Genomic DNA, 21,517 nt, shown 5'->3' with positions numbered 1-21,517 from the left:
CTTTTTCATTCTGTCATCATTTTCATTTTTTTCAATCTCATACAAATGTATAACAAACACATACAGCGTTTAATACTTTTTCAGTTGTTTTAAAATTACACTGCTTAAGATGTGTTGCGCAAAACACAGAGTTTATTTGATCTGATACTAGAAAAAAAAAGTCTTCGCCACTGGACTTTTATTTTGGAATTAAAGCTGTCTGTGAGGAAGTTGCTTGCGTCGCAATGTTTACATGACAAACTACACTTCATCCTGAACAGTGACACGTCTCTACAAGCTAATTAAATGAACGTAATTAAAGGTGAGTAATGGGGTACACTTTATAGTACGATCAAGGCATGAATTAGACTGGACTGTTCATACTTTATGGAGTTTAGAAAGCGTCTCAATGATATTCTGACATACTATTAAGTTACTGTATACAGTATGCAGCATGGTAAGCATATTTTGCAGCGTACATGAAGAAACCATACAGAACTGGATGCAATCTACACACTACATATGTTAAAATGTATACAAACAAAATGGGACCGTAAAGCACTCGATTTTACCCTACATTTACAGCAATTATCCTAAAGAATCATAAACATTTATCACCAAGATATTAACCAAACAAACATTCAGCGCTATTCCTGTACATATTGTAGCTTATCCTACTTTTTTAACACAATCCTAGGCACTATCAAATTGAATTATACCTCACTTTGTTATGTAAGATTTGCCGAACATTCCCATTTCTGGAAGAGCTAGTCTTATAAGTATTAAGGTAGTATTCCATTCTAAATTACCCATTACTTATCTCTCAGGTGGTGTCTTTACTCCTGGTGCATTATGGGTCAGTGGAGGCCCGTGTCTAACCTGAGAGATCAGGTATCTCGACACCCTCCTGTGGTTGTGTTCTTCCTCAGTCTGCTGATCCTCTCCATAACTTTCGTCTGCACTGGACTGTACACTCAGAATCACGACATCAAGGACCCTGACATAAGTGTAGTGAGTATGATGATCACTGCTGTAGTTCTTGGATTTTGCAGTTATTTATAGACTCACTCATAATGCTTGTTTTCCAGGACTGGAACCGGGTTCTGGGGTCTATCGCTGGATTTAAGTTCTGCACACATCTGAATGACACAGACGCACCGCTGGAGGAAGACTCTCCACGGATGGTGGAGCATTCAGATAGGACAAATATTTCCTCCAACAGCGCTCATGTTTCCTTACTGGTGCCGCTGGTGTTTACCGGGGACGTCCCAGATAATACTGCCATTAGTGCCACAGTGTTGGGCAGCCAGCTGGGCATGAAAGGTTTGTGCACGAGACTCTTATTTTAGGATTATTATCACAGTTTATTATTATTATTTTACTCAGCTGTTATTTTTATATTTTCACTTTTCAGTAAAAAAAAAATTATAAGAATACTTTTATAACTATATAAATATTACTATTTTGGTTTAATTCATTTTAATGGTCGTTTTAGATTTTATTTATTACCAGTTATTAATTTTAGTGCTTCTACTTTCATTCCCATTTCACTTTCATTTTTTTTTATTTTTTATATAATCATATATTTTTATTTTTCATACTACTTAGTGAATTTGCTTCAATGGAAACTTGTTTCAGTTATTTACTAAGGCAAGATTCTTATGTAATATTTCTAATATATATATATATATATATATATTTCTAATATATAGCAAATTTCTTGTAAAATGAGCATTTTTATTCACCTTATTTATGATAAAGTTTTTTTTTTCTTTAAATGTGACTGTGTAATATATTTTATGTGATGTAGAGGAGAAATGAAAATGTATTGAACAGCAGGAATGAAGTACTTTTGACCAGTGTCCTGATATTGCTAACTAACGCCAACATAATCTGTCACAGGGGCTGCAGCGAAAGCATCCGTCAATATATCTCTGCTCCTGCACACTGATATCACCGACAGTCAAACTCCTGCTGGGACGCAGAGCAGTCGACCCCTGACCTGTCTTCACTTCACAGCCCTGACCCATGTTTTCCCTCAGACGCCGTGAGAAGCTTATACTGTTCGTACACAACCCATTTTTGAGTGCCTTGAACATCCTGCAAGCTAACTCACTTGATATTTCAGGTCACCTCCAGAATGCCCAGTCACAGAGAACGAAGACAAGCGCGCTTCTCCTGTCCGGGCTGTTGCTGTAGAAGCACACAAGCACAATTCTCCACACTGCTTCAGTCTGGAGTTCACACCAGATCCACACCTGACAGTCCTGCTCACGAAGGTAGAAACATGCAGTGCATTTATTCACATAGACTCATAGTTCATTATTGAACCCATAAAGAACATGGATGTGTAAAACCATGAATAATTGGGATTAAGATTCTAAGTATCTTTCTGTGGAGCTCAAGACACATTTATTTATATAGCGATTTATACACTACACTCTTAAAAATAAAACTTTTGTTGGAATTAATGGTTCCATGAGGAGCCAATCTTAAAAAATAAATATTCCAAATAAACGTCAACAGTTTTGGAAAGAACATATTTATTTTTATTCTTTTTCAAAGTGTGATGAACATTTTAAACCATTTGTGGAATAGAAAGGTCCCCTGGGTGTTCAAGGTTCTTCATAGAACCACAGATACCAGTAAAGAACCTTTAATTAAGAATGTAGAATCTTTTAATTCCTCAAAAGGATTTTAAATCATTAAAATGTTCTTCACACTAAGAACATTTGTTTTGTTTTTTAAGAACTGTTCATCAAAAGGTTCTAAAGAGAACCCAAAAAATGGTTCTTCTATGTCATAACCCTCTGGAACCTGTATTTTGAACAATGTAAAGCTGGTTTCAAAGCAGCCTCACATAAAAAAAAAAAAAGGGAAAATAACAGTGTTAATGTTGTAAAATGTATTTAATAACCAAGTAACAAATTCAGTTTCTCTACAGTGTCACTATTTAGATCAATTAAGTTCAATAATAGTGTCAACTGTGAACCATCATCGGATGAGCAACATGTGGCTAACCTCTCTCTCTTCTGTATTGCTCGACTAGGATGAAAAAGCCTTGTGCAGGTATCACTTGTTGCTGGTTAGTGTTGCGCTGCTGGTTATCTGTGTCCTCATGAGTCTCTGTGGAACTTTTTCTTCACATTCGCCACGTTCTTACCAGGGAAATGACCTTCAAAAGGTAGCACTATGGATTTGACCTGTAGAGCTTACCAATGTACTCTGATTTACTAAAGAGCTCTTTAATATTTAGTATATAACACTCCATTTGATTTGCATTTTTTCTTTGGAAATGCATGCAATTTTGTGTGAATTGGCATGTTTTGAGTTTTACTATACAGTTTGTTTTAAACCCCTTTAAACAATTGGAATAATTCATAGGAATCGCTGCTGAGCCAATGAGAAAAATCTGCAGAACCGCCACATTTGAGAGTGACCTGGCACTACATAACATCAGGACGCTTGAAGACATCTGCTAATGAAAGAAATTAGCTTTCGGGTATTCAACAGTAATTTTTCATCCTAACATGTTTGTCTTGTGCATCTAAAAAATTGCAACCAGTTATGCAGGCTGCATGCAATTTACTCAGAATAGATCTAAATGACTTTATTTCACGTTTGGTTGCATCACTGTGCACAATCATAACAAATCCTGAGATTGGTGGTTATAATATAACTATACTACAAGGGTAAGTTACATGATTGAAAGCCTTATCTTAATGTCACATGAATTAATATCTTGAATATGAATTATCTGATTTAAATACATTTATTGTACATCGTTTGTTACTTTTTCTGAAAACAAAATGCATTAAAATATTCCAGTGTGAGAATGAGAGCAATGTGTCTGGACATTATTCAGTGCTGGTGTGTTCACTTTTTTTGGTCTTTTAATTCACATACAAAAACTCCATAAAAACACACTTACCTTTTGACAAGAATTCACAAAAAAAAACAAAAAAAAAACACTTTATTACAACAGCCAATCATCAGCCAGGAATCAGTGGATAGATCTTGAAGTAAACAAAGCAAATTCAAAGAAAGACAGAATAAATATAATCTTGAATCCTTTCAGGCTAACAATTTACCTAAGAATGAAATGTATGGCATTGGTCTTGTAGGTTTACGTTAAATTCTAAGATAATAAAAGATTAATTATTTTTTATTAAGTCTATTTAATGTTTAAAATGACATTTTAAATGTTATAGTTACCCATTTTATTCTACGAAATAATTTTAATAGAGTTATATTACTCCCCCAATATTCCATCAACAACACATTCTTCAAACCCCTCCCCCAGAGAAACATCAGCCAATCAGAACATGTAAAAAGCAGCCATTGTTTTCTTATTGGCTAAAAAGTGCGGGCCGCTACCCAACACATTTTTTCTTTACGCCTTCAGAGTATAATTACACTCAAACAGGTGTGATTTCTCACCGATTTCAGTTGTAGTATGAAAACATTACAACACTTCGAAATCAGTGAATGGCATCTGTTTGAAGTTATCTAACAGCTTTTAGGTTCAGAAGAGACGGCAGACATTTTGTCCCCTTCGTCCATTACATACAACTTCCATCGTTAACAGTCTTTTATCAGAATCGCTTACAGACTGTACAGCTTAAACCACACAACTATAGGAAACGTTACCAGTAAATCGACATATCTATCAAAACGCCACCTAATGATTTCCTATTACATAAAGGTTGTGGTATCATTATTACCTTTTATATGATTATATAAAAGCCAGCTCATCGATTAGTCGTTTGTGCTTTAGCATGATTGTCTCCCCGCGTTTTTCCACGCCACATTCCTTCAAGGACCAGCTCACTTACTTCCTGCTTTATGTTAAACGACGGCGAATTCAACCAATCAGACGCGCGTAACGACAAATCGGGCAACGCGATTGGCTGAGCGCGGCGAGGAGGGCGGGGCATCCTGTCTCGTTGCTGGTGCGTGTTGTTCGAGGGAAAAAGCTGCTGGAGCGATTCGAGGCCTTGCGTCTACTTTCTATGAACGAAAAAGGAATAAACATTCTTGTTTGGTAGTTTTCCTCATGCAGCAGGCAGAAACCTTTGGATAAACTCAAACGGAGGTCGCGGAATTGTTAAATGGTTTGCATTATTGAAATCACATTATTGCTTGTGTTACTGTACAAAGGCTGCTGGTTTTGTGAATGTAGACGGTTGTTTATGGACAGGCCGCAGTTATTTGACTAGTGCTCATGTGCATGCTTTATTGCATGAGTCACGAGTTACATTCGACAGTCTAGATACTAGTTTGAGCGTTTAGTGAATGAAAGTGTTAGCAGATCATCAGTCTCTGCTGTTGCATGGCTCTTAAGGGCCTTGCAGCATGGGCTGGCCTGGCGTGTGTTTTTAAGTCCCTTCAAGAACGGACAGTGTAATGTCCCTTAGAGACAGCCCATTTATGAGCTCACCTGTATAGTTCATTATTTTCGCCCAGAAAAAGAAAACATGCATTATAATTTTTAAAGGCTGATGTCTGTAAATGTTCAACAAATGCAGCATGCATGCTTAAAATAGGAAAGGATATTAAAAGCCACACAATTTACAGTGATTAAATGTTTAACATGACAAGAGATGTAACGTTAAAAGCACACAGAATGGAGATTGTTGTATTTTCACAAGGTTTGGAATACTGAGTTTTTCCTCTGCTCAATTTGAGGCTATTCTAATATAACATACTACTTTACAGTTTCTGTCATATTAAGTATGTATACTAGGCACAGTATTCAAATACATTTGCCAAAATGCCAAGTATAGAAATGCACACTTTATGGATCCCCACAATGCATTGCACTTGAATGCATTGGAAATAATTACGAAGTAAAGATTTTTTTTTTACACAGAATTAAATACAAAATGCAAACCAAATAAATTTCCAAAAAATGTCGCTTGACGCCACATGTGAACATCGTAGTCTTACCGTAGCATACTTCTGCTTGAAACGATTGTATTGTTGCGTATTACGTACTGCTGTCACTTACTATTTAATAAAAAGTATGAATCACTTTAAGCTATATATATTAACAGGTGGTATGCTACAGTTTTGCAATAGATCTATGGATAGATTGTACTGACATGTTTGTTTCTTGTTTTCTAGGTGTTGAACAGTCACACGATTCTCATCATATGAGAAGAATGTAGAGACGAGACTTGAATACAGTCAGCGGGCTTTCTCTTTTGTTTTAATTAAGTTTTATTTTGAGACGATGGCCTACACAAATTACAGCTCATTAAACCGAGCTCAGCTCACATTTGAATATCTGCACACAAACTCGTAAGTACTCATTTTAGTGCATTTTTGATGATATTTTTGCATATTTGCCATAGATTGACCTTTTTTTGATTGAACTTGGTACACTCCAACTGCTAAAACTTGCATAGCAGTCGGCCAATCAGATTGGAGCTTTTGATTTTCAAAAGCAGACATTTCTGTCCATATCCATTGATGGTTGGTGAACAGATCTTGCTTCTTCTTTCTACAGAGCAGTTTGAAGCGATAACATGACAAGAAGTCATTCTTTTTTGATGAAATGCCGTGGCACGATTGACATTTGACGATGCAGAGCTAATTTTTTTTCCAGCAAAGTGATGCGTTTACTATCAGTGGGAGGGCAGACAGTGTAAATGTGTTTGTGAATTGAACCCCAAAGAGCAGTTTTGAATGTGGATGTTGTTTTGGTTGTACATTAAATGTTTTACAATGTTGTATTAAAGCTGAATTGTTTTTGTGTAAAAACTCAACTTTGTTACATACTTCTGCGCTTATCAACCATAAACTACCAAAGTAACTCAGGGCTATGAAAAAGATCAGACTAAGACAAATTATTTTGTGGCCGACAGGACAACCCACGAGTTTCTTTTTGGAGCGTTGGCCGAGCTTGTGGACAACTCAAGGTACTAACACTGTTTTTTTCCCATCAGTAATTATTAAGTATTACAGACATACTAAATCATATCATCATTAAAGTAAACATTCACTCCATTTCTTGTCTACAGAGACGCTAATGCCACACGGATAGACATCTATACAGGTTTTATGTCACAGTCATACATTTTAATACTAGCAAAAATATGTATTGTAACATAATAAATTGACCCCAAATATATGTTAAAATTAATTTGTTATGGCCAATCAGAGAAGAGACCAGATCTGAGAGGCGGGTTTATGCTGTGTTTTCTTGATGATGGCACTGGAATGGACCCCAGTAAGTAAAGCAAATAAAATATTCATCACACCACAAAATGCATGCATTTCTACTCAACAACATCTCATACATGACATAGTGATGACAGTAGAAATGTTTTGAATAGGCGAAGCCACTCACGTCATCCAGTTCGGAAAATCAAGCAAACGATTCCCAGAGTCCACTCACATTGGCCAGTATGGAAACGGATTAAAGTCGTAAGTATTATGACGCTTTTTTTTTTCACAAACCGATAAGCTGCACGTATTTTGATATTTAGGCTTTTTTATACATAAACATCCTGGTCTTTTTTAGGGGATCCATGCGTATTGGGAAGGACTTCATTCTTTTCACTAAAAAGATGACAAATTAACGTGTTTGTTTTTGTCGCGAACGTTTCATGAAGAGGAGGGTCTGGACGAGGTAAGATGTTGATTTCAGGCCATCATATACAACCACTCATTCTGAACGGAAAGCAGAGCTCTTGAGAGTTTTGGCATGTTCTTGTAGGTGATTGTCCCATTACCCTGTTGGGACGCAAAGACCCAGCAGCCTCTGACTCAAGACACAGAGAAGTACGCTACTGAGACTGAACTCATCTTTAAGTATTCACCTTTTAAGAATGAAGAACAGCTATTCCGCCAGTTCAAGAAGATCGAAGGACCCAGTGGTTGGTTTTTGCAGCAGTTTGTCAAAAATGAAATCCATTAGATTGTGTCTTGAATGAGACTGTTAAATCGGATTACTGTGTGTTTGTAGGTACGCTGGTTGTAGTTTATAACTTGAAGTTGATGGATAACCGAGAGCCGGAGTTGGATGTGGAGACGGACCATCAGGACATTCTGATGGCTGGGACGCCTGTAGAGGGAGTGTGAGTTAATCCGCAAATCATCTGGGCCTGTATTTACCAAGCCTTAAGGAATTACTCCCAAGAACACTGCTAAGAAGTGTAAAAAGATTATTGGCTCAAAGTTGCACTTAAAAGTTAGTCATCAAGCATCTCAGTTGTAATTTAAGCGAAGTGTAGGACTAAATCTTTAGTGTAAGTCTTAGAGTTGATCCACGATACTTTGCTGTGCCACAAATGGGATTTTTGATGACGAAATATGCATGGACCAATCATTTAATAGATTTCCTTATTTAAGAATATTCTCAGATGAATTCACATTGAATGGTGAAATTCTGAAGAGTTTTCCACCATGTCTTAATTACAAATTTAAACCAGTGTGCTGTAAACTGACCTGGCTTTAGGGTTGTGAAGATAGATGATATCAGAGATATCCCCTGTTGCTGACGATAGCAAGACAATTAATATTAGTATTGTTCGTAAAAAAATAGACTAGGCGCCTATCTTCAGTAATTTAGTGCAGAGAGCCTCTAATGGGATGCTTCAGAAAAACGTGCCGTGGATCGGCTGGTATAAACACAAGCATTGACCAGAGTGGCCACGATCAGCTCCGGTGGATGTGTCAGAGTCGTAACGCACTGCAGACGTGAGCAGTGTAAGTAAGTGGTAAGATATTTATTCGTTATACAGTGTAGAAAGCTTCACTTATTATAAAAGGTGTTTTTAAAGAGCATAATACTCACGCTAGATTGAAGTCAGTAATGATGTTCTTTAGTAATGTACAGTGCATCTGGAAAGTATTCGCATCCACATTTTATGTTTCAGCCTTATCCAAAATGGATTAAAATCATTATTTTCCTCAAAATTCTATAAACAAGACCCCATAATGACAACATTACATGAAATAAGTTTTTTTTTTTTTTTTTTACTTCTTGAAGCTTTATTTAATTTGTTTTTGGGTGTGACGGGACAATCTTTGACCATCATCATATGGCAATGATCTGCCCTTCTCCTCATTTCTTCTAATCTCAAGCAAGATGCACAATTTCTCCAGAAATATTTGATTGGGTTCAATCCCATGCTGTGGCTGGGCAACTCAAGGATATTCACAGAGTTGTCTATAAGATACTCTTTCTGTGTGCTTGTTGTCATTGTCCTGTTGGAAGGTGAACCTTCTGCCCAGTCTAAGCTTCTGAATCCTCTGGACTCAGTTTTTGTTAAGGTTATCTCTATATTTTGGTGCACTGAGCTTTTCTTCTACCATGACGAGACCCTCAGTCCCCGTCGCTGAAAAACAGCCCCACAGCATGAGGTTGTTAGCACACTTTGTTTTCGGGATGCTACTCTGCAGTTGATGAGCAGAGCTGGTTTCTTTCGTACATTATGCTTGCAATTGAGGAAAAGAAAAGAGAATCTTGTTTGGGATTGAGTTTGAGGATTGAGTTTGGCCACGCTGCCATAAACCCAGAGCGGAGGAGTGTTGGAGTGATGTTTGTCCTTTTGCAGGTTTCTCCCATCTGCATGTATAATCATGAAGCTCAACTAGAGTGACTGTCAGCTTCTTGGTCACCACACTAATCAAAGCCCTTCTCCATCTATTGCTCAGTTTGGCCAGGGGGCCAGCTCTAGGACCTGTTCCATTAAGGGTAACACTACATAAGACCACATGCTTCTGTGAACCTTCAATGAAGCAGAAATGTTTCTGTACCCTTCCCCAGATCTGTGCCACGATACAATCCTGTTTCGGAGGTCTACAGACAATTCCTTGGACTTCATGGCTTGGTTTGTGCTCTTGCATGCACTGATAACTGTGGGACCTTACATGCATGTACTAGGGCTGTGCAAAAAATCGAATGCGATTTTCATGCACATCTCATCAGTAAAGCCGCTTCTGTGATTTAGTAAGCTAGCGCAAAAGGGAAATGTATAAATAATTACAATTAATAATGATTAATTACAATTACATTTATTTGAGCTGTTAGTAGTAACTGTAGCAGAATTAAATTGCCATCAACTAATCTGTTTGTCCAGTGAACATTTAGAGTAATTTCATCTCAAAGTATATTTTCATAGCCAGAGAAAAAAACCTCTTACAGTAGCTTAATAATGCATTAAAGCATGTGGTAAGGATCAAAACGTAAAGGGACATTTAATTTACAAAGCAGAATCAGAAACTCATGTAATTTGTTCACAAGAATTGTATTAACTAAACTCTTAACACAAACTAGTAAAACAAACAAACAATCACATGTGCATACAAAAGGGGATCTAAAGGGGATGAATGAAGCCATTAGAGAAACCAGAGAATGCAGTTATGGAAAGAGTCAGTTAACCACCTGATTAAAACCATTAGCACCGTTTATAACGGGGTCTATAGTTTATACTAAACCTCTGTTTCGTTTAGTTAAATCTACGATACTTGCATTGCTTTGGCCTGGAACGAGCGTCAGGATGTAGTCTCGGATGAAAGTCTTGATGGTTTGGAGGTTCGGTGGCTTAGGAGTCGTGATCACCTTCTGGGTTTGAAAGTGATTAACTCCAAAAAGAAGTTATTCTGACTCTGTGGTGGACGCGAGAGTTTTCTCCCAGATGAAGATGATGAAGAGCTAAGAGAGACGTCAGCTGAGATCCAAGGATCATTAATGAATGTAAAGACGAGGCTGAAGACTGGTGCAGACTTAAGGCTTGCAGAAGTGTTCTAGCTCACATCATCATCTTCTCAGAATCTAACCGAACCGCAGGCTGACTGAGGCGGGTCACTGATGTGACAATTCATCTACTATTGAGCTCACACCTCTGGGAGGTCACAGAACCAATGCTGACTTTTATTTTTGGAGGGAAAGTTTACGACTTTGTCTTAGAGCATGATATTTTGCTTGTGTAATTTGATTTGGTGTTGATAAAAAATTACTAATGATTCTTAGAACACTAATATATTGCCTTTGTACCAACATATAATATACACTCTCGTTTAGATCATCAGAAGACAAATTCATAGATATAACATGGTAAGAGTACATATAGATGAGCTTACATGAACGAGTGGTTCTATCATAAGCATGCATAAAACCGTAAACAATAGAAAATACGATATACAAGGACAGTTTTGGGCATTGTGTCTGTTTTAGAGAGACTTGAGTAAGAGTTGCTTTGCCTGCATTTCTTTGAGCAATAAAACTTGAACTTTTTAGGAAAATAATTAATTTAATCCATTTCGGAATAAGATTGTGACATAAATGTGGAACAAGTGAAGCGCTGTGAATAATTTCCAGATGCACTGTAAATGTTCTTTCCTCGTTTTCGGTTTGAATTACTGAGGAAATGTAACCATTTGTTTGAAAGATTCGACGACTCCGCACAATCACAACACTCTCAAAACTACTTGAGAGACCTCTCGAGCTGTCTCAAATAACTGGGGGAGTAAGAGTGATTCTTAGCTTTAAGAAATGTGAAAACTTGCTTTTTTAAGTATGACAGTAAGCATAAATTTCATGAATTCTCAACACTTAAGATTAAATGGCACTTGAAGCTTGATAAATATGGGCGGTTGCATTTTATTTTACAGTACGTGTACTAACATGTTCTTACAGTGTATTTATCTAAGAAAGTTCTGGTAATACAAGGTAACTACAGTGGGGTAGGGGAAGGTTTAGGGGTAGGTTCAGGGTAAGCACCTAGTTATTACATAGTTATTGTAATTACTATAATAAGTACATAGTATGTACATGAGGAACAGGACTGTAAAATAAAGTGCTACCATATGGGCCCAGTTCTTTACCTTTCTGTAGATATTATCACAAACCACACGTTTAACACGCTTAAAGCCGTAATTCACACCAAATTAAAATGTGCTGCGTTCTCAGGCTACATTCAAGATGTAGATGAGTTTTTCTTTCTTCAGATTAAGAAAAATGTAGCATTACATCAGTTGCTCATCAATGGATCCTCTGCTGTGAATGGGTGCCGTGATAAAAACATCACAGTAATCCACACCGCTCCAGTCCATCAGTTAATGTCTTGTGAAGTGAAACGTTGCATATTTGTAAGAAACAAATCCATTATTAAGTTGTTTTAACTTTAAATAGCCTATTCTGGCCAAAATAGTAGTGTACAATAAAAATAGTACATCCCCTGTTGTCCTCTTACATCAAAGCCCACTGACATATTTGTTTAGATCAGTTTTGGACTGTTACTGCTATCTTGTAAACAGTGCTTGTTGTCCATTTCTCATCTGATTCAGACTAGATGGCCTTTTTTATTTGAGAAACTAATATTATGGACTTGTGTTTAACCAGAAACAACTGTTTAAAGTTTAAAAACAAGCTTTTCGTTTCCACAAGATGTTAATTACTAGACTGTATATAGTCGGGTAGATTATTGTGATGTTTTTATCTGCTGTTTGGACTCTCATTCTGACGGCACCCATTCACTGCAGAGGATCCATTTGATGAGAAAGTAATGCAATGCTACATTTTACCAAATCTGATGAAGAAACAAACTCATCTACATCTTTGATGTACTGAAGGTGAGTACATTTTTAGCAAATTAATTTTGGGGTGAACTATTCTTTTAAATCAGCTAGTCAGCGCCTTCAGGATTACTTGAAACTTCTAGACAAAAGTGGTGGATCAGATTGGAGTTAAACCATAAAGGTAGTTGGCCTTCCAAGAGAAGAGTTATCATAAACCGACTGATGTTTCTCTTGACCTGGCATGCGGCAAGTGTTTTTATCATGTGAATGAACTGTTGGAATGTTTTGGGCGATACTAACACGTATGTTTGTGTTGCAAACAGGAAGCCAGAGAGGAGATCATTCCGTGCATACGCTGCTGTCCTGTACATCGATCCCAGAATGAGGATCTTCATTCAGGGTCACAAAGTCAGAACCAAGAGATTGTCCTGCTGCTTGTATAACCCTAGGTAAACACGAAAAATATCACAGTCTCTGGGGGTTTTTTAACCTCAAAATGATTTTGACACTTAATGTTGTGAAAAAATGCTAGTCAATAAGTTATTTTTACTAGTCGTTCTTGTGAACTAAATCAAGTGTGAAAACACCCTCAGAGGTGGTGGCAAACGTTCAGACTCAATATATGTTACATATTCTTTTCTTTTAACTTCTAGGATGTACAAATACACATCAACGCGCTTTAAAACCCGTGCAGAGCAGGAGGTCAAGAAGGCAGACCACCTCTCAAAACTTGGTGAGATTTACCTCAGTACACAGAAATATCTCAAGAGTTGACTAGAATTGAGCGTTAAGGGAAGTTGACTTCAGGCTTTGTGGCTTCTTATAGCATTTCCTCTAAATGACCATTTCTGCTCTTTAAATACTGAACCACAAGTATTGACAGGATATAGCAGCTTGCTTTCACACGTTGTTGGTATATTTATAAAGGAATCTTTTTGCTCTTCCCTTGATAAAGATTGTAACAAAGGAAAAAAAGAGAAATGATTTTGACTGGATTCTCAGTGAATTAGACTGTGCGCTGTAAAATCAAATCACTTATGTCCCTTCTCTTTTTTCTCTTATGCATATGTTTGACTTCCTCTCTAGCTGAGGAGAAGGCACGAGAGGCCGAGAGCAAAGCTCGTGCCCTGGAGTTAAAGCTTGGGGATGATTTATCCAAAGAAGCCAGAGTAAGACCTCACAACCACCCAAACACACACACTTCAGACCCAGAAGATCAAGGATCTGACCCCGAGACTCTGAAACAAAAGAAACATTGTTCTTCCTGATAATATCTTTCAAAGGGCACATATATAAGCCATGGCTAGATAATTTAATGTCTGTAATTCACCCTGGTATGCTTAAAATTGTAAATATGAATTGGAATATAGTACAGAGATTTTACTCGTAATCTCAAGGGGTACCACTAATTGTCCAAGGTGTATTTGAGCGAAACATTTGTTGTAATGAGATTTTCCCCTATTTTCCGTTGTTTTAGTTAAGTATAAGATTAAATATTTTTTATAATAATAATAATAAATAATAAACGTAAAAAAATAATTATTAAATATAAAAATAAATCATCTTATGGTAGATCATCGTGATTTTACAAAGTTAATTATAAATAATCAAAGAAGCTTTACACTGCACAATTAATCTCCTATTTACATCATGTCTACTCTTTCTTTGTTTTAATGAGAGAATTTGTGAATGTGTAGAACGCAGCATCAGTTAACAGTGCACCGGCATTTTGGGGTGGGGTGAGTGGATTGTGTTCATCAACAGATATGTCTATGGGGTTTTGGGGTGGGGTGAGTGGATTGTGTTCATGAAATCAACAGATATGTCTGTGATTCGCTATATTGCTCAACGCTGCTGCAAACACACCCTAAATGGAAAGATATGAAAAGCTCCAACCACAAACATTATTACAGCTGCAGCTTTAAAATTAAGTTCTTTTAATACAGATATGAGGTCATGCTGTGACATATCAATCTGCTGCGGGTCACACGGTATCACGTGATGCTAATTTGGAAGCCAGAGTTCACAAAGTTTGTCCTTTGGAACACAGCGAAATGCAAAAACTTGCACGGCTTGTATTTTAGGTCTGACGCATCGCATGCATATGAATGGAAGTCAGTGTGAAAAGTGCAGTGTGACTGTGACTTTAACCGGTAGAGATTTTCGACTGTCATCTTGAATGTGGTTGCATATTCATGTGAATTTGCTGTGCTATGGTCATGAAAACATATAATTTGGATGAGTTTTTAAGCACTGCAATTTAAAAACAAGTGTTTGAGAAGCAAGTGAAAGAGAACTAATTTCACTGTGTGCACTTACTGTCTGTTTCTGAGCTCTGTCACAGAAGCAAGCGCACATGAAAACGGTGCAAATAGAGTGCGGGAGTATTGAACAGAGTTATTTCTGCTGCTTTATAGGCCTTAAACAGTCAAATACACACACTTGTGTCAAAATGCCAGTTTTTGCAAGTATCCTCTTAAACAGTAATTCAGGTCTTAAGTGAAAGCAAAAAGCTGAGAAAGGAAACAGATTTTGTAACAATATATTGGATCCACGCAGCTCTTAAAGTGACAGCAGTCTAACATTCCTGCTGTCTGATGTTAATCAAAACAACCAAATAGAAAATCTCTCACTGCTCTTGACTAAATCCCTTTTGTAACATTTAATAAGAAGAAATGTATATTTAAATTACACACAGAAGGGTATGCAGTGTATATATAGCACCGCCCACAACATCTTTGCATAACGATGTTGAGTTTTGCACGGAACAGCACTACCGTATTTTCTGGACTATAAGTCACACTTTTTTTCATAGTTTGGCTGGTCCTGCGACTTATAGTCATGTGCGACTTATCAAAATTAATTTGACATGAACCAAGAGAAATGAACAGAGGAAACATTACCGTCTACAGCAGCGAGAGGGCGCTCTGTGCTGCTCAGTGCTCCTGTAGTCTACACTGAAAACATAGAGCGCCCTCTCGTGGCTGTAGACGGTAATGTTTTCTTTTGGTTCTAAATAAATGCGACTTCTACTTCAATGTGACTTATGTTCTTTTCCTCATCATGACGTATTTTTGGACTGATGCGACTCATACTCAGATGCGACTTATAATCCGAAAAATATGGCACTCACATTTTCTTCTTTAGTTTTATTTATCAAATAATTTATTAAATGTCAATTTATAAGTGCTTGTTGGATCTCCAGGTTTATAATATATGCGTTTTATTTCCTGTTGCTGGTTTCAGGCCGCTCTGAGAAAGGCACAAGATTCGGCTGTGGCGTTACGTGCCGAAGCTACTAGAAAACAAGCCATCCACGCATCCAAACAAAAGTAATACACGCCTACAACATGTAATGCACCTACAAACACGCTATGACCTCTTAAAGAATACCTTGAGATCTGTTATCCTTTCTATTTCAGAGCTTTGAAAGAGCCCAAGGAGCTGAACTTTATATTCGGTGTGAACATTGAGAGACGAGATCAGGACGGAATGTTTGTGTATAACTGCAGCCGTCTAATAAAGATGTACGAGAAGACAGGACCACAGCTGGAGGGAGGAATGTGAGTGAAAAACGCACACACCTCATTACGTAAGCTGATGTGTAACAATAGCTTCATGGATAACTACTGTCTGTGGGTGTGTCAGGGCCTGTGGGGGTGTTGTAGGAGTAGTGGATGTTCCCTATCTAGTGCTCGAACCAACGCACAACAAACAGGACTTTGCAGACGCTAAAGAATACAGACACTTACTGAGAGCCATGGGAGAATATCTCGCCCAGTACTGGAAAGACATCGGTATAGGTCAGTCTTTTTGTGTAATATGTACACACGTTTATGGAATATTCATTGAATTATGAATGATTAATTCATAAATGTAACATGGAATGAAATGTTTCCCTCAACAGCTCAGAAGGGCATAGTGAAATTCTGGGATGAATTTGGTTATTTGTCGGCTAACTGGAACTCCGTCCCTCAAATGAACTCCGGTTTCGCAGACGGAGGGCCATGGAGATCCCGATCACCATCCAGTGTGGTATGAACATAAACATCCATTCAGCCCTTCAAAAAGTTCCTTTAACATGCCAGATATTTATTTGCATAAATGTGGCAAAAATGTATTTGGCCAAAATCAAGATAACTGATTTGATCCTAACTTCTAATCTAATGTAATGAACTTTTGTGCTACAGACATGAATCTTGCTTCAAATATTGGCAGTTGTTATGGGCTGGTGTATTTTCACTAATAATTATGTGCAAAGTGATCTGATGTTAAAATTCCTACCTGGTTAATGCCAAAAATTTGAAAATATTGTAGACTTGAATTGAATTAGTGACTAAAGTCATGTAGGTGGAATCTTTTGACTTGGGCCAGCAAGAAACCACCTAAAATCACACTAGCAAACACATATGGGAAAAAAAACTGAACATCTTAGCAATGCATAGTAATACCCTAAAAGATAACCAGAACACTAGATGCCCTAAGAAACAACCAGAACATTCTAGTAACCACATAGAAACAAACAGAACAGGCAGCCCACCCTTACATCATTGCTGTAGGCAAACACCACTCACATTCATTCAGAAGATAAATATAATTTCTTAGCGTTTTCAATCTTTCTCTCTGTAGATAAGTGTTTGAAGTGGCGGACGCTGCCGTTTTCAGATGGATGCTGTGGACAAACGGTACCCAGACAGCTGGGTGTGTCTCATGAACCCGGACGGAAACCAGGACAGGTCGGGAAATTAGATCCCAGAAGCATTCTAATGGTTCAATACAATTTTTTATTTCTTCCTCAATCTTCCGTTTGTTCTGTTCTGTTAGGTGTGATGCTCCTGAGCAGAAGCAGAATTTGCCCATTGGCGTTTTGAAAAAGGATGTCAAGTCATCAGATGACAAACAGAAAGATCTATCAGAGAAAATCCGTCAGCAGCAAGAAAAACTGGAGGCCATGCAGGTCTGTCCATGATCTCAGCTCGCTTCTGAGCCTTTTTTTGTTCATTTTGTGTAAATTAAAGCTTTATTTTTCCTCGTACAGAAAACCACGACAGTAAAATCAGCAGCAGATATAAAACGGCTGCCTCTAGATGTCAGTACAAAACCTGCAGAAGAACGCACGCCTCAGGTACAGTATCTGTGTCCGGATGTGTGTGGACAATTCTCACAAAAATATATTTAGGTTACATTTTACCATACAGTCAAGACACAAAATATTTAAAAAAATCTGAATTATTTTTTTCACAAGGAGAGTTGAATAAATCTTTTGTAATTTACTCACCCTGATTATTTATGTAGCGTTTTAATGTGACTTAAGACATCTTTTTGACAGGTTTAATGCTATGCATTGTTTTATTCTATTATATCAAAATAAATATATATTTTCTTTTACCTATTTATCCTCCCTAATAGCCGACCCGCTCATCTCAGCGAGCAGTGCCCCGCCCACGCTCCCCACCTCTCCCCGCAGTGGTCAGAAAAGCTGTCAGTCAACCACAGATAGCAAAAACTCCTCCCCCTAAAGCGACGCCTCCTTCACGACCCACCCGGACCCCACCAGCTCCTCCCCCTCCATCCAAAGCAAAGTCATCACCAGCTCCTGCAACAAAGGCAACAAAACCTGCCGCCAAACCTGTAGCCCCGCCACCACCCACAAAGACACCGGCTCGCAGAAGTGTCACACAGAGCCGCGCCACTACAGTAAGTAATCTTATATACTTTTATATACTCTTATAAACCAGGGGTGCCCGAACTGGTCCTGGAGATCTACCTACCTGCAGAGTTCAGTTCCAGCGCTGAGCAAACACACCTGTCTGTAATCAATCAAGCGCTCCTTCAGATTCTAATAAGTTGGTTCAGTTGTGTCTGGTCAAGTTTGAGCTGAACTTTACAGGAGGGTAGAAACTTTCGTGTTTCAGTGCATAAAAAAAAAAATCCCAAAAAAACTGATACATGTTTTTTCCTTGCTAGCCATCATCTGCCAAGACTGCTGGCAAACAAACTCCAACTAACAAAAAAGGAAACCAAAAGAAAAGTAGAGTCCAGGAAAAGGAGGATGCAGATGAAGAAGAAAGTGAAGAGGAGGAGGAGGAAGAAGAAGAAGAGGAGGAGGAGGATGACGAAGAAGACAGTGCATCAGAAGAGGATGAACCTCAACCCAAAAAATCAAAGATGGCAGCATCTGTTCAGGCTCGAGGGAAAGCTGTCGTGGAAAAAAAACCACCAGCAGCCGAAGCAGCTGTTAAACAGACCAACGCTGAGCGGTAACATTCACACAACGTTACCAGAGGGAAACAGTGGTGAACTCACTTAAAACAATAGTTCACCCAAAAATGTGCTGAATATGTAATTGCCCCCAGGCCATCCATCAGAACTGATTTGGAGAAATGTAGCATTACATGACTTGTTTACCAGTGAATGGGTGCCATCAGAATGAGAGTCCAAATAGCTAATAAAAACATCCCCGTAATCCACACCCGTCTATGAGTTAACATCTTGTGAAACAAAAAGCTTTTTGTTTCTTAGAAACAAATCCGTCATTAACAGTTTGTTAACTAAAATACGACTTCATAATCTATTATATTGCTTTCTCAAGTGAAAAAGTCACTTCGTCTGAATCAGGAGAAACGGCTGCACAGATCAAGCACCGGTTAAAGCAAAAAATGGTTCTTATTAAATATGGATTATTGTGATGTGTTTATCAACTGTTTGGACTCTCATTCTGACGGCACCCATTCACTGCAGAGGATCCATTGTTGAGCAGCTGTATGAATGTAATGCTATATTTCTCCAAATCTGTTCCCATTAGAATAAAACACATCTATATCTTGGATAGGGCTGGACAATAATTCAAAATCAGTATATATTGTGATATTTTCTTTTTTTCAATAACAGTGATATGAGATTTAAACACATTTCCAATATTTCAATACACGTAACCAGTGTTTCCTATTTGTGGCGATAGACTTCATTGAATAAACATGAACACTCCACCTTCAAAACACGGGTGTTTCATATGCATGTATCTCTATAGAAATCTGTCTTCTGAAAAGTTTTGATGGCATTTTAATTTTATCTGATGAAATAGCTTTCAAGAGCGCAGCGCTGCTTTGTGTTCAGCCGTTTGCGGGGGAAACCACTGTTTCTTGCCGTACTAGAAGCGCCTCCTGCTGGCAGAGAATAAATCTGCATTTTCAATAAGTCTCCAGCAACATGTGCGAATCTGAGAGCCTTGTTTATTTGACTGATTTCACATTTCTTGTTAGTATGGAAGGCTAAATAAAAATGAAAGGTGAAATAAATTGTATTTATTCCATTTTTATTTCTAAAATATTATAGTTTTGTAGGAGGAGGTTTCATTAGACTTGGCCATTTCATTTTTTCAGAAGTTTGTAGGTAGAGACATCTGTTTTGAGCATGGCTTGAGGGCTTTTCTGAGGCTTTTTCTTTTTAAATCACTGTATTCACATCGGAATTATATCTTATCAACCTGAAATTAAGAAATATAGTTGTGATATAAATTTTGGCCATGTCATCCAGCCCTAATCTTGGATGGCTTGAGTTTTAAGTACAGATTTCAGCTCAATTTATTTTTTGGTGAACTATTTCTCTTATGCAGTTTTAATTGATTTCACTTTCTCCGTCAGGTTATCACAAATAGCACTAATGAAGATCTGAAGAAAGATGTGATAAAAAATGCACAGAAAGGTAAAACATGGCATATTGTTGCGCAATTATAAAAGGATGTATCCAATTGTGGGGTATGATTTCTAGATCTTATAACGGTGTTGTAGATAAAGGAATTCAGTGGAGGCGAAGGTGAACGGCGAGTGGTGTCACAGGTCGTGTAACCGCAGTAGAGACGGGAAAGGAGAGCATACGCTGGAAGGTCAAGTTCGACTATGTTCCCATGAACACTCCTAGAGACCGCTGGTACATGCACAAGCACTTACAAAAAACATTTAAATAAATTGATCTATTCTGTTTCATTGCAACTTCTAAATGATTTGTATACAGCAAAAGTTTGATTTGTGTTTTTGATTATTTTCAGGGTGTTTAAGGGCAGCGATGATGTCCGTCTTATGCGTCCCGCCTCTCCAGAGTCCCGAAGTCCAGACACCAATCAGGGTCCAGCACGGTCTGTAACTCCGCCCACTGCTGCTGAGCCTGACACAACTCAGAGCGGGCCGAGCAGAGAGACCACAGAAGGCCTTGTGACCATGATGAGGTGTGTTTGTGGTTTCTTCCATTAATACTAGGTGCATTTTGTGTGTATTTCAACCCGTCGTTCATGGTTCGTTTGGCACAGGACATTGCTACGGTATTTTTTCCCTCCGGATTTCCGAATCCCTAAAGATTCTGTGAACACTATGAGTGCTGAGGACCTTGTGGCCTTTCCAATCGTGAGTACAGAGCATCGTTGCTGCTACGCAAAAGCCTTCAAAGATATATCAATTCTAAATTGTTTGAGTGCTTGCACATATTAATTGGATTGCATTAATTATTCATTGTGAATTGCAGAAAGAGTATTTCCAGCAGTATGAGGCCGGACTGCAGAGTCTGTGCAATTCCTACCAAACTCGGGCGGAGTCACGTGCACGAGCCGTGGAGGAGAAGAGCAGCGGGGCAGAAGCCAAACTCCGGGAATCTGAGGAGAAACTCCGCAAACTCAGAACCAACATCGTCGCTCTTCTGCAGAAAGTCCAGGAGGTCTGAAACACACACACACACTCACTCACTTCCTGTATAAATCACTTTTGCTATTTGTTTTGATTTTGCAGGCCATTGTCAAAGAGATTTTATGAGTTTAAATGACTTTAGAGTTATCAACAGAAAAATAATGTATTTGATGGATGATTTTGATGATTTTTTTTCATGTTTATGTGTTCCACAGGATATTGAGATCAGCAGTGACGATGAGCTGGATGCCTACATTGAAGATCTGGTCACAAAGGGAGAGTGAAACTCCTCTGTTTTTACCTACATTTTCACTCTCTACACGTGTTTTCAT

General features: G+C 38.1%; 1 protein-coding gene and 1 pseudogene across 1 annotated transcript; both read left to right on the top strand.

The window, feature by feature from the left end:
* The first annotated feature begins 173 nt into the window (after positions 1–173).
* Positions 174–3,820, top strand: LOC113042883 (transmembrane protein 248). The gene is made up of 7 exons (XM_026201882.1): positions 174–301; positions 807–990; positions 1,068–1,302; positions 1,882–2,026; positions 2,108–2,258; positions 3,029–3,163; positions 3,364–3,820. The coding sequence occupies exons 2-7, from the start codon at positions 832–834 to the stop codon at positions 3,382–3,384; spliced, it is 846 nt and encodes a 281-aa protein (XP_026057667.1). The 5' UTR covers positions 174–301; positions 807–831; the 3' UTR covers positions 3,385–3,820.
* A 1,121-nt stretch (positions 3,821–4,941) lies between these two features.
* LOC113042887 (MORC family CW-type zinc finger protein 2A-like) lies at positions 4,942–21,486 on the top strand (annotated as a pseudogene).
* The last annotated feature ends 31 nt before the right edge of the window (positions 21,487–21,517 follow it).

The sequence above is a fragment of the Carassius auratus genome, chromosome 25, assembly GCF_003368295.1.
Source record: "Carassius auratus strain Wakin chromosome 25, ASM336829v1, whole genome shotgun sequence".
NCBI classification, from domain to species: domain Eukaryota; kingdom Metazoa; phylum Chordata; class Actinopteri; order Cypriniformes; family Cyprinidae; genus Carassius; species Carassius auratus.
This window is presented reverse-complemented; position numbering and strand designations above follow the sequence as displayed.